The 14,367-nt window shown below is 42.7% G+C and overlaps 1 protein-coding gene across 1 annotated transcript; it reads left to right on the top strand.

Moving 5' to 3' along the window:
• The first annotated feature begins 12,561 nt into the window (after positions 1-12,561).
• On the top strand, positions 12,562-13,068 carry FERD3L (Fer3 like bHLH transcription factor). The gene has a single exon (XM_030204252.1). The coding sequence runs from the start codon at positions 12,562-12,564 to the stop codon at positions 13,066-13,068; it is 507 nt and encodes a 168-aa protein (XP_030060112.1).
• Positions 13,069-14,367: the final 1,299 nt, after the last annotated feature.

Here is a 14,367-nt window from a genome sequence, read left to right as displayed (position 1 = left end):
GTGGTAGCAACCTGTCAAACAAATATTCTGGTAGCAACAAGTCAAAACAAACATTCTGCATGTCCGAAAACAAAATATTCTGGGTCAGCATAAGTATCATATCATAAGTATTATACTCCAACACAGTGGTTTTTTTTCCATATATGTAATGCTTGTAATTTAATATGAAACTTTAAATAAAGAATTTAAAAAAAGAAAAACAGAATAATCCGTCTATACAAAAGAGATGAGATGAAGATGTGATTCCATGTGCTTCAATGAAAGGAGAGTTTAATTTTACTTCCAATCTTTATAACACCAGGCTTTCCAAGGCAGATTAGAAACAGTTAATATGAACCCATCAATAAACAGGATATCCTCACTGAAATTTGGCCATGTATTACTGTTTGTATAGAACAGTATTAAAAAATGAGCACAAAATACAGCCTTTATTAGTGCTGTTTCCACCATCTACCATAATTTTTTAAGCTGTTTTAGTGATATTCAGCTTTTATTTCATGATTTTTCTATCTACAAGTGGGAAGCTTTCAAATAAATTAAAAAGCTGTCAAATAAGTTAAAAAAAAAATTTTGTCCTCTACCTTTTAAGGCACTTCTTGTCCAACTGGAACAGCTTTTGACTTTTTACAGATGGACCACGCAGATAGTACCCCCCCCCCCCTCTTTTTTGGCTGTTGGGCTATTTTCAGCATTCACTCGAAAAAGAGTTTGCATGCTGCAGGTCGCTCCTTAGAGGGAACCCTGCCCCTGAGTGCTGTTCAAGATCAAAATCTGAGTCTTTCCCACATTGAACAAAACAGTTTGCACGCACCCTTGTATTGTTGGAGCGTAAACACAAAGTTGTAGTGTAGTATGCATGGATGACTCTATGGAAACAAAGAACTATATATCATCTGCATAAAGACTATAATTTATATTCAGACCCGAAGGTAATTTACAAATTGAAACCATATAAAGATTAAATAGCATGACAGAGAAAGTCAGCCATTGAGGCCCTCAAGAAGTACATTCTGTCTATATAGAATATGAAGATCTTTGAGCGACCCTAAACGTATGAGTTTTCAAAAAGGAGTCAAAACATAATAACACTTGTCTAGCAATTCTAAATGATTCGAATCGATTAACAATTGGTAGTTAATGGTGTCAAATGCTGCAGTTATCTCCAGGGTAACCATAGAATAACTAGTTTTCCTATCAAAGCCTGTTCTAATTAGATCAAGCACTGGTAATGATCTAAAATATCGTTTGAATCATCAGACTCCTGTAGTTGAATGAATGCTGATTTTTTTTCCTGTATCTTCACAAGAAATGGTAATATTGAAATAGGCTGAAAATTACTGGGAACATTTGGGTTCGTTTTAAAGAATCAGGGACTATCACTTCTTCAAAAGATTTATTCACAATATATGTAAGTGGGTGAACTATATCCTTCTTTAATACCTTCAAAACTAACGTAGATCAGAAACCTAAGGGGCCCTTTTACTAAGCCGCATAGGTACCTATGTGCACCCAATGCATGCCAAAATGGAGTTACCGCCCGGTTACCACATGGCCCTTACAGTAATTTCATTTTTGGTGTGCGTCCAATATGTGCATCTGAAAAATATTGTTTATTTTCAGGCGCGCATAACAGATGCGTGCCAAGTGGCATTTGGCACGCATAGGTCATTACTGCCCGGTTACCACATGAGTCTTTACTGCTAGGTCAATGGTTGGCAGTAAGGTCTCAGACCCAAAATGGACACGTCGCAATTTTCATTTTGCCGCATGTCCATTTCACAGCACAACAACAAAAACATTTTCGTGTGCTAGTGGGCAAAAACCATTTGTCCTATACTAAATTCAGTGTGCGTATTCCAAATCCAAAGTCAGAATTGTTGTAACACCTCAGGATATTTTGTTATGCATAAGTTTGCCCGAATGAATTAAGCACTTGGAAAGCATTGAATAATTTTTTACAGAACGAGTTTTACTCCAACAATTACCTGATCTACATCAAAGTTTTTGTAGTAAACAGTATATGAAAATGTAATGGAATAACAAAATTTCAAAAAAGTCTCATATTCCAGTTTAAAAGTCTTACTTCAGCAAGGCCCAGTACTGTTAAAAGTGCTTCAGGCATCTGCCTTTGCGTTTGTGACCGGTCATATTTTCCCATTGCAAAAACCAGCAGTAGACCCCCATCATGTTGGGATTCCAGCGGCCTTGATATCTGTTCTCCATTGTACAAATGTCTTTATGGAACCTCTCTCCATGTTCGTCACTTACGTGTCCCAAATTGGGTGGGAAAAAGTCAAGATGGGAATGTAAGAAATACATTTTCAATGACATTCGGCAGCCAAGTTGTTCATATGCTTTAAGCATGTTGTCTACTAGTTCAGCATAGTTTTCAGCTCGTCTGTTCCCAAGGAAGTTCTGCACTACTAGCACAAATGCATCCCAAGCTGCAAGTTCCAGAGGGTTGAGTTTTGTTCTGAATGTGTCATCATGCATTAGTTTGTTGATTTCGGGGCCAATAAAAATTCCAGCCTTTATTTTAGCCTCAGTTTTCAGTGTGCTGAACATCTCCTTCAAATACTGGAAACCATTTCCATCACGATCAAGTGCAATTACAAAATATTTTATTAAACCAAGTTTAATGTGAAGTGGTGGAAGATAAACTTGAAGTGGATCGACCAGTGATTTGTGTTGTACATTGTACCAACCAACTATGTGCTCAACTCTGAGAGGCCACTGTCTCATTTTGTAATGATTTTTGTCATCACGACTGTTCCATAGGTACAAGAAACACATATGCTTCATGTACCCTAGCTGTAGGCCAAGCAGCAGTACTACCACTTTCAGGTCAGCACAAATATTCAATTTATGTTCAGAGTATTTGATCATTTTCAAAATTAACTCCATAGAAGCATGGGTCTTTTTCATTCCAACCCCATGAGCCAATGGAACAGATGGTTTTTCTTTACCATTGTGCAACAAGACAGCTTTCAAACTCATTTTGATAGAGTCTATGAATAGCCTCCATTCATCGGGAACATGTGTACCATCTAACTCCATCATAAGACCATGTACATCAGTACAGAAACAGACATCGCTTTCCATTACATAGTATGCAGCTAACTTGGTGTGTCAATGATGAAAGTGTGACGTTGTGGTGCTTTGTTGTAGCAAATTCCATTCCCGAAGTCTAGAAGCTAGCAGTTCTGACTTTTCTTTAGATAATGACAGATCTCTTACCAGATCATCTAAATCTGATTGGCTCAGCAAGTGCAGCTGACCCTCCAGTTGTTCTGGATCAGGAAATACATCATGCCAATCAACATCGTCTTAATCAGGATCAGAAGCGTCAGTTTACATTGCTGTTCCTGCTGCGGGAAGGGCAGGCATTGGATTCTCTGCATCGTGTGGAACTGGTTTAAGAACAGACTCACAGTCAGGATACACAATTTGTGACTTGTTTCTCTTTGAATATCCGACGATTTTAGTCATGCAAAAATAACAGTCTGAATGGTGATTTTTCTGCTCACGCCAAACCATCGGCACTGCAAAAGCCATTCCTTTCCTTTTCTTTGGAAATATGCCTCATGATCACCTTATTTTGAAGATAACTGAAGACCTGAATGTTTTTTTTTCATCTATATTGATAAGGATAATGACAACAGAAAATAAATAAACAGACCATGTAATAAAAGTGCTGGAAATAGTACAATTCATTCTGAGATCTGTGCAATTTTGAAACTCAATAAGCATTTAAATTAAAAACAGTAGAAATGACCTGGGTAGTTTGTTTGAAAATTAGCATATAATATGCATACTAATAGTGCCCCAAGACTTAGCAAATATGTGGCCTATTTGAAAGGAAGACTTTGTGTAAGTTATAGTATACATAAAAAGGAAGATTTTATGTTCTTATGAGAAGACTTTTAAAAGTGATTTTGAACTAGAATGCATGTAAAATCTACATGAAACGTTTGAAAGTTATTCTGAAAAAAAAAACTAAAAGAGATGTACTGACAAGGAATGATGCTAGATGTTTAAGGGGCCCTTTTACTAAGCCATGTAAGCGTCTACGTGCGCCCAATGCACACCAAAATGGAGTTACCACCCGGTTACTGCGTGGCTCTTGCGGAAATTTAATTTTTGGCACGTGTCTGATACATGTGGCTGAGAAATAAGTTTTATTTTCAGATGCACATATCGGATGCACACCAAGTGGCATTTGATGCACGTAGGTCATTACCGCCTGGTTACCACGTGAGACTTTATCACTACTGCCCGGTTACCGTATGAGATTTTACCACTAGGTCAATAGCTGGTGGTAAGATCACAGACCCAAAATGGACATGCGGCAATTTTGGTCTTGTCATGCATCCATTTTCGGCAAACATTTAAAAAACACCTTTCTTACAGAAAGCCGTAGAGATCAGCTAAACAGCTGGCCTGGAACTTAGAACCAGGGGTGTAGCCAGATCTCAAAGTTTGGGGGGGTCCAGAGCACAAAGTTGGGGGGCATATTTTGGCCTGCCATCCCACTGCTCTCCACTCCCAGCCACAACTGAACATACCTTTCACCAGTGCTGTTCTCCACCGGCTTTGCCTGCCCTGCTTCCCCTCACAATGCACGTGCTTAATTTTAATGAAACTGAGCATGCGCTAAGTGCCGTGCATGCTCAGTTTCACTAAAACCGAGCATGCACATGACGTGAGAGGAAGCAGGGCAGGCAATGCCTGTAGAGAACAGCATTGGACAAGCGAGGCTTCACTGTCCTGGTCTTTGGCAGTGTATCCTAGTCATACCAAATTAAGTCAACAGCGGTCAAATATGTAAGTTGTGTTGGCACATGATAGCAGTTGCATGGAAGATGGCAAAACAACGGACAGTCCCCCTCTTGTACAAGAGGGGGGGCAGTGACAGAGTAAGGTAAAGTTAGCAGGGCCTACCTTAAACTTGGATGGAATGGGGAATGCTGAAGACATCAAGAAAGAGTCAACGTTTAAGAAGGGGAATGTGTTTTTATGGCAACCCATATCAAAGATGTGATGGTAGCTCCTCAAGTATATTCCACAGGTAGCGCAGGAATGTGATTCATGTAAGGCTGAAACAGTGGGAGCTATGTGACTCAAAAAGGCTACGCACCCTGCCCAAATGCTCTAGATAGGAATTTAGAATCATGTATTTAAATCATTGATATTGTAAGCTGCATGCTTGAACGTAATTGCATGATACTGTAACTGATTTGCATATGTAAGTACTAGATTGCTGTGGCCATAATAAATTCCACTATTTTAGCAGATAACTTGTGAAGTATTGATCTATGGAGTGTTTGTGTGTGATATAAGGAGAGTGCCATGGTGCTGCCTGCCCTGTTTGTGATATGTCCCATTCCTGTGGAGATTTGCACGAAGTTCTGTGGGCACTCATTCGTTTTTTTTTTGGGGGGGGGAGCAGGGAAGCATGCCTTGGAGTCACATTGGGGACAAACTTGGGCCTGGCTGCAATGGGAATCTCCGTCCAGTGGTTGGGACAGTGTGGGATGCTTTTGGATCAGCGATTCTCAGGTAAAAGGACGACATTTGATCAAGGTAATCAAGAGGGATTTATTAAGAACAATGTGTCAATTTCCTTCTATATGGGTGGTTTGGTCACAAATTATTCCCAGAATGGTGTGGAGAGATTCCAAAAAGTGAAAGCCATAGAGGTCCTGCAGAGGAAGGTGAATGCAGGGTTGTCCCAATTTCTAGAATGTTTTGGTGCTATGGTGCTAACACATGAGCTGTTAACTTTAGATTGCCCTGGGCTATATCACCCAGATGGAACTCATTTGTCAGACATTGGACTGGATATATTATTGGGGGCAAAACAGGATTTATTGCAGTCCGTGTATGGGGGTTGATAAGTACATAAGTACATAAATATTGCCATACTGGGACAGACCAAAGGTCCATCAAGCCCAGCATCCTGTTTCCAACAGTGGCCAATCCAGGTCACAAATACCTGGCAAGATCCCAAACAAAGTACAAAACATTTTATGCTGCTTATCCCAGAAATATTTTCCCAAGTCCAATTTAATAATGGTCTATGGGGCCACAACTTTGTAAGGGAGGAACAGTGATAGGCAAGGCTATCACCGCTTTGGTGGGGCAGGAGGACAATAAGCCAGGCTGCCTATTCGGTTGGAAAAAGGGGCTTTGGAGTTTGGAAGTGAAAGACTCGTGTATGATACTGCCGTGAGCAGAGGCAAGAGCTTAGTGGCACCACAAGTCTCGCTTTGATTCTGTGTGCTTGTGTGAAAGTCATGTTGGGAGTAGGGGGGCTAGGTCATCACCAGCTAGCCTTGGGAAGGGGCTTTGTGGGTTGATTTAAGGCTGCTCTGACAAAAGGGGGTTGTAGTATTATTGTTAGTAACTTTTGTTGTTGTTTGATTGTTTAACTAATTAAAGCTGTGGCCAATTTTTGCCAAGAGTTTGTCCTGTGTTTTATTGGTTATGAATTGGTGAGAGAGTTGAGATGCTGTGCAGGTGCCAAGGTTATGAAAATGACATGCACACTTTTATGCTGGTCACTATTTTATAAGAGATCAATTATGTGAATAGATTGCTACTTATGCCGGGATCATTGCCCGACAACTCACTTATCTCTTCATCGGCTTCAATAACTTCAATTTATTTATTCCACCCAACAATTTCTCACTCATATGAAACTTTAAAAAGCTTATAAAACTTATCTTAATCAATCTTGATTAATTTGCTAATTGCAATCTTTTAGACGCTAGGAGAATGAAAGCATTGTTATAGATCTGAAATGTTTAGGGATTACTAATTGTCTATATTTGTTTCATCAGGACCAAGCCCTGATGCAGCTTTGCAAAAATACGGCATGTTGGCACAGACCTGAGGCAATTAGGAAATTGATCAAGATTGATTAAGATAAGTTTTATAAAATTTTTAAAGTTTTATGTGAATGGTAGATTACTACTTAAGCACAATTAACACTTGGAGCTGGGACACGTTCTACCAGGCATGCTCCTACCCCCCCCCCCCCCCTCCAAGTTACATGCATTCTCACCATACCTCATCAATCAATAACTCATGTGCACACAATCACTTAACCCTCCATTGCCCCATGTAAGCCGCATTGAGCCTGCCATGAGTGGGAAAGCACGGGGTACAAATGTAACAAAAAAAAAAAAATTACGGCATAACTTAGGCCACAGCTAAACTTTCAATTAACATCAGTAAATGATAACCCCCCCCCCCCCCCCCAGCAACAGTTGTCAAAAGACTTAACATCAACAGCTGCCCCCACCGCCGCTTGCCATGATAGCAAAGCAGCAACTTCTGCTTTTTGCTGTCTCCGCAATTCTTCCTCTTCCCAGCTCTGCCCTAAGAGTAAGAGCCCTGGCCTGTGTGGACCTCCACACATTTATTCTGGGTCACCCGACCCACCTTTAATGACCTGGCTCATCCCTATGAGACATTGCTCCTGTGGCTCAGGTTTTTGCCTTTGGCACCTATCAAACATCCCCCCCCCCAAAAAAAAGAATGCTTCGGCCTATTAAGATCATCTAACACAATGTTGCCCCAAGAATTCCTGAATATCATTCAAGAAAAGGTCTAGGCCCACATCCGACAGATGGACTTTGTCCCATGCAAAAAGGCCCACACACTGTGTGTCCACCAGGTATGTTTAATTTGACCCCCCCCCCCCCCCTTGTCATTACTCACACTCTAACTTGCCAATTAACTTTACTCAAACCCCATTGCCATTTGCACACTGGTAGGCAGACTGGCCTGGGGATAATATCCGACCAAGCCAATTTTATAACTGGAAACCAAGCCATTTCCAAGCTCAAGTCATTCTTTATGGTGTCTACTAGTCTCTTGCCAGTCCAGCTGTCCACATCGTTCCCTCCCAAATGAATGATTAACATCTGAGGGTGCTGAGGTCTGTTGCGCAACTGAAACAGCAGTGGCAGAAGTTGACACCAAAGCATGCCGCATTCTCCCAACCAGGATATGCAGATCCCTCACCGCACCAAGCACAGATGAATCCCTCCGGGATGCCATGCAGCTCTGCAGTCAGCCCAATGGATGAAACAATGTCTGATAATCTATATCGAGCATATTGAGTCACCAGCATCTAAAAGGGGGCGACCACAAGATGGGAGAGTGAAGACACACACAAATAGCACCTTCAAGAGACCATACAGCCGGAATAACAGGAGAAAAGCAACAGCAGGATAGGAACCAGGACAGACGGCACCTCCAAAAGCAGAGCGAAAGTCGTCGTACTAGGCCCCCTCAGGAAGGCCTAATATAACCCCGGTGAGCCCCGGACAACTACCTGCCAATACTCTTAATGGCCTCCGCCTCTAAGCCTGCCTGGCATGCACTGGTTGCCACCCCAATGCAGAAGGAGTGAGTGCCAAAATATCCTGGATCTTCACCCAAGCTGACAAGACATTTGTGCAAAATAGCTGCAAATTGGTTCCTCATTACAGAAAAGCCATCCGCATGCACTAATAGGGAGTACGGACCATGGAGGAGACCTCTAAATAGGCTTCCAACAAGGACACTGGGCAGGAGATCATACCAGGGACCCGCTTCAAAACTATTGTGCACCCAGCACCCCTCTGATCATTTTTTTGATCGCTGCAGCTTAATGCGAAGAACGCCACCCTGTATACAGATATTCTCCCTCAGCAGCCCTGTTGACACTCTAACTGACATGCAGCTCTCAACAAGCTCACCCTCTCAGAAGGCCCCATAAAAGGCCAACGCAAAAGTCACTCAGAAGAGACTCGTCTCAAAAGTTGAAAAGGTCACACATGCAACAGCTTTCAAAAGGTGCACTAAAAGGTTGTGAGTAATTGGCTGGCAAGCATCCGGCACCAGGGGAGCTGATCTGCTCCAACCCTTCAAAGAACTGCGAACTGGAAAACCAGAGAATGGCTGACCCCCACCCAAAAGCCTTGCTGAAAAAGAGGAGGAAATCGATCTGGCTCCCAGGGCACCAACCCCCGTGCCCGAGGCACGAAAGGATCTACCCAGAGTCGCAAGGGCGAGCCACGCCTTGTCTGCCCTCCCACTCCCACCGCTGTGAACCAATCATAAGTTGATATCCTGTGTCCCCCAGGACATATGGAGGTTATCTTCTATCTTGTCCCTAAAGGCTTCATTGTAGTTCAACCATGACCACCCCCCCAAACTGCTGAAAGGCATCCAGAACCGTGTCCACGTAAGCTAACAACAGGCCATACTGGCCCGGGTCTCGATGTCCCCATACATTGGCCAAGCGCAGAAAGGATCGTATCCAATTAACCACCATTTTTACCACTTTGCGCTCCCTCGCACCCTCGGCCTCTGTCTTATCTTTCTTCTTAGCCTTCCTGCGCCCCCTGCCCTCCAGCAACTGAAATATAGCAGTACACTTCCTCCGCCTGATCTTCCAACGCAACGAGCGTGGGACCTGCTCCCATAACTCAGAAAGGGCCACCATAGCGGGAGGCCTCTTGTTCTCTCCCCATCAGCTGTCGCTGTCTCTGCAGGATGAGAGATGCTCCTGGAAGGAGATGAAGAAGAGGAGAACATGGAAGAGGAGGAAGAGCAGATAGAAAAAGAGGAATAAACTCTATTCTGCTTTCCCTCCCCCCCCCCTTTTTCCACTGCGTGCCCCGGTCCCGCACCCGACTATAGGACGATCTATTACCCGATCCTGAAGGTCCAGCACCAGCCATGGAAGTCCCCAGGACTGCAGCAGGGCCATCTCCAGAAGCTCTCTCTGGATGCACCACGGTGTCCACGATGAGCGGGGTTTGCTCCGGACCCACTGCCGTCCTGCCGCTGGCACCATCCACTGTCGATGTAGAGGGGTGTCCCACTGTCCCAGATTCCACATGGCCAGTCACGCCTGGTATCAGCTCTGCACGCTCTGCACAGCCCTGCATCTGTAAAGACAAAAAGGGGGCAGCAGCAGGACCAGCCCCTATGACTCCCGACCCTGCCCCGGAACCTTGGGATGCTTCTGCCACACCCCCAGAGGACCCTTGGAATGCCCAATGCATATCCACCAGCGAGGGCAAACCGGCCCAGAGGGCTGACGGTAGAAGGGCTGCAGGCGCCGCCCACAAGGGCAAAACAAAGGGCGGCCAATGGCCCCATGAAAAGGGGCCCCAACCTGCAGAGGGGCCACCCACGCTTGTAGGGGAACCCCCCCCCAGCACAGGACAGGAAGGCTGCGATTATCCAAAAATCGCAGCCAAACTCTCAACACCACGTCCACCCGTGGAGTGAGAGCCCCCAGGAGGCAAAGAGGCCAGGCCGCCAGGTGCCTCGGCTGGAAAGCCAACCGCCCTCCCCCCCCGCTGGAGCCTTGATGGAAGCAGCAGATGGAGGGAGAGGAGCCAAAAAGGACTCTACTAACAAGCCCCCCCACTCAACACCCCCTCTCCCAAAGCCAGTCCCACTGAGTCAGAAAGGGAAGATGAGTCAGCTGACAACTCCACTGACCCCGACCCCCTCGACATAGATCCCACCCCCTGCTTGCTGGGCCTGGCAGGAGAAGTTTTTTCCCGGCTCTTCCAGACTGCGCACAGTGCAGCCTGTACTGCAATTGCAGACCTGCCCATTTCCTTAGATCTACGGGAAGATAAAGGGGCTGACAGATCCCTTGCACCCACCTGCTCTGGACTGTCATCAATGAAGTCACTAGTGCAGAGGGAAACCTCTGCCAGCATATCCTCTTCCCCAGCAACTCCAGAACCCGACACCAATGCCAAAGCTGCCACTGAGGATCAGGAAACGCCCTGAACCTCGGAGAAAGTGCAGGATTTATTCCCTTCCAAGTGCCCCACCCCCGGCAACCTCTCCTCCAATCAGCTCACAGAAATGGGCTCATGGGCTTGCCAGCATCTTTTAAGCCAACCAATCATCCCAGCCCCTGAGCCTGCCTGACGAGAGCACTGCTGCCCCCCACAACACACACACACACAAACACTAACCTCCTGCCCCGAGCCTTCGCAAACGGGCCCAGCCCGCATTTAACTGAGCCCATTAAGACAGGCTCTTGGGCCTTTTCTGTTTGCACCTAAATCTAGACACCACCTTATAAAATTACACCCTTTAAATGTTTTTAGTTAATCTACTAATACAAATTACCTAGGTACTTGTTTGAAAATTAGCATAAAATATGCATCCTAAAAGTGCCCATGTATTTAGCAAATTTATAGGTTACTTGAAAACATGATTACATGTAGGTTATAGTATAAATAAATTGAAGATGAGGAATATATCAATAAATTACACTCCTTATTTCATGACCATATGAAACAAAATTGGAAAACCCGTTTTGAACAGGATTTACATAAAATTTCTCCCAGGCAGTATAGATTTTTTTAACTCTATATGGACTGTTAAATGTTAATGCAACTAATACTTTTCTTTTCAAGAGCAATAAAATGGATCTAAAATGTGTCACTCTGTTAAGAAGGAGGAATTTTCCAAAGTGGTATATTTTGATTGTCCAAAATTCTGTAATAATGAATCACTAAGCAAAACCAATAATCTATCTGATGAAAAGAAAATGCTATTAGGGATTTCAATTTATATTCATACACTGAAATGAAAATACAAAAGCTATTCATGTATGCTTAATAAATACCATTCTATTTTGAGATCATTATTGTAAATACAATTGACCTGCTGGTAAGGTCCTAAAATAGCGGTTTACATTTTTGACAACAGCAGAGAAAATAAAGCCTGTTGAGTGAAATAGTTTGCCTATCTTAATGGCTGAAATAAAACTACCACTGAAAGAAAACTAGTGTTTTACTGTGCTGCTGAAGAAATATTTGAATGTATTTGCAGGAGAAAGCTGATTCCAACAGTTACTATTGAGAATGCAATATCAGGTCCTTTACACTGCTTACTTAAGCTAATGGAGGTCCTGTCATTCAGCTCTCCTGGCACTGGGATACAGGGTAAACATTTCCTGGTGACCCTTAGCAGGCAGGTCTCTTCTTCCGAACATCATTAAAAGCATGCATGCACTTGTCTGACATCAATTGGAAGAATCGGTTCCAAGGTTCAGAGCTCTGCAGTAAGAACCAAAAGAAGTCCTGTGGAGAAATTAAAACGGGAGAAAAAAATCTTTGTTCAGCTCCTTTCAACGTCTTGGAATCATTTTGTTGTGGATGTATAAGAAGGTACAAAGTACTCAGCAGGTTAGATCTAAGCAATATTGCCAAGAAGGAACTTTCCTTGCTTGCTTTGACAGGATTTGGGGCTTCAGGTACCATTTGGCATTGGAATACCCACGCGTCCCCAGGGCTGGTTGTCTTTTCTCATCAGTATTAGGAATGGACATGTTTATTGCTTTTTTTTCTCTCTCTCGCTCTCTCTTTCTGATCCTGTTATCGGTTTGGTTATAAATATTAATGCTTCTTTCTCATTGCTTGGTCCATGATGGTACCACATAAACCTCTGCAAAGTAAGATATCAACAGCAGTTCCAGGATTCTTCCTGAAATCAGTGAAAGCAGAGTAAGACGTCGCCTACAAAAGGATGGAATATCAAGGAGGCTTGATGGAGTCCACGGCTGTAGATTTTGCAACAGATGTGAACTTGGCAGATTTTTCTCTGGGATCTCATCACAATGAGTCCACTGCCAGAGAGATGGCTCCTGCGCAAAGCCTGGACCTGTATGACAGGCTATGCGATTTTGCTTCTTTTGGAAACAGAACCCTCTCTTTCTGGGAAAGTATGCCTGTTTTAAACAGGCTTGGTGATCCTGGTAAGGAGGAACTTAAAACATCTCCTCTTTTAGACAGACCCAAAAGAAAACGGATGATTACCTATGCCCAACGTCAAGCTGCCAACATCAGGGAAAGAAAGAGAATGTTTAATCTCAATGAAGCTTTTGACCAGCTCAGGAAGAAGGTGCCTACATTTGCATATGAGAAAAGACTGTCTAGGATTGAAACTTTACGCCTTGCTATTGTCTACATCTCCTTTATGACAGAGCTGTTGGATAGTTATCAAAAGAAAGACGGATGCAGTGGGCTTGGATGAAATGGACTTCAGTTACAAGCGGAGATAATGAGGAAGGATTGATTTGAAATGTTAGAGGACAAGGATGCACCATGGAATTTTGCTCTGTGCTTGGTTTGGTAAATCTATATGACAATTCTTAAGGGCGGGGGGCATCTAAGCAAGTCAAAAATGTCCATGTTTTAAGTAGATTTAATATATGATCCAACATTTAAGAATACACAAAGCTATTAATTTGGAGAGGCTGTGTACCAATTTCTTATTAGATTTGGAGGTGTTAAAAGTACATTTGTTCTTTCCTCTGAATCACATTCATAAGCAGTGTACTGTATACATCATACTATATTCTTGTGTTTTCTGAGTCTTTCCTAGAAACATTCCAACATTTTGTAGCTTGTAAGTATGGTCTAACTTTCAAATTGTATGGATAAAACTAACATTTCTAGAAGAGCTTTTAATACAATGCACACAACTTTTCAATAACCTACTGCTAGAAATAACTTTCAGTATGGTTTCTGTATTAGCAGTAGTGTTTAGACTCTGAGAGAATAAGTCAAGTAATGTGTCCATAGTAACGGTCCTGAAATCTTTATCAGCAAAGTAAAGACAAAATGTTAAGAAAAGAAAATCCATTATAAAGGACAAGAGAGCAATCAAACAGATATGATTTGGATACAAATAAATGCTGACTCATAAAAACTGTGGCAACTTAAAATAGTATTTTATAATTAGCACATTGCCATATATCAATTTAATAAAAAAAAAAACTTACAAATCCTTACTTACTTATTAAACCACATGCTTATAAATCTCAAAATCTCTGTCATCATTAGCATCTTCTAGTATCTAATTTCCAAGGGCTTTGTTGTTTGTTTGTTTTTTAATTTTGTTAAAAAAAAGTTTGAGAAATAAGTTTCTTGATTTGAAAAAAAATAACATGAAAAAGAGGCTGTGAATGAAAATCTCATGAGAAAGAATTGATGGTAATATTATATCATGATTTGAAAAGTAGGACATAATTCTTAAGGAGACAGATACTAGTATTTCATTCAGTTATCTGAAGGCTTTCTTCCCCTTTTTGTTCCTGTAAAACACATCTTGTTGGCAGAGGGAAGGGGAATGTTTAGCAAAGGGGCCACACTTTGTTCTCATTGTTGCTGCATAGCTTCTGGGCGTCCTGAGAAACCCTCGCCTCTGGCCTTTGTGTTGGCCTCCCTCCCCACATTAATTGGCTTTAGATGGCTGCTGATGCTGCACTGATACCTGCAGGTGGGAGGGCTCAGGATTCCCAGGCAAAGTTAAATGCAAGAAAAGCTTTAA

This window comes from Microcaecilia unicolor, chromosome 1, assembly GCF_901765095.1.
Source record: "Microcaecilia unicolor chromosome 1, aMicUni1.1, whole genome shotgun sequence".
Lineage (NCBI taxonomy): Eukaryota > Metazoa > Chordata > Amphibia > Gymnophiona > Siphonopidae > Microcaecilia > Microcaecilia unicolor.
Note: the sequence above shows the minus strand (reverse complement) of the source record. Positions and strands in the feature narration are given on the sequence as shown.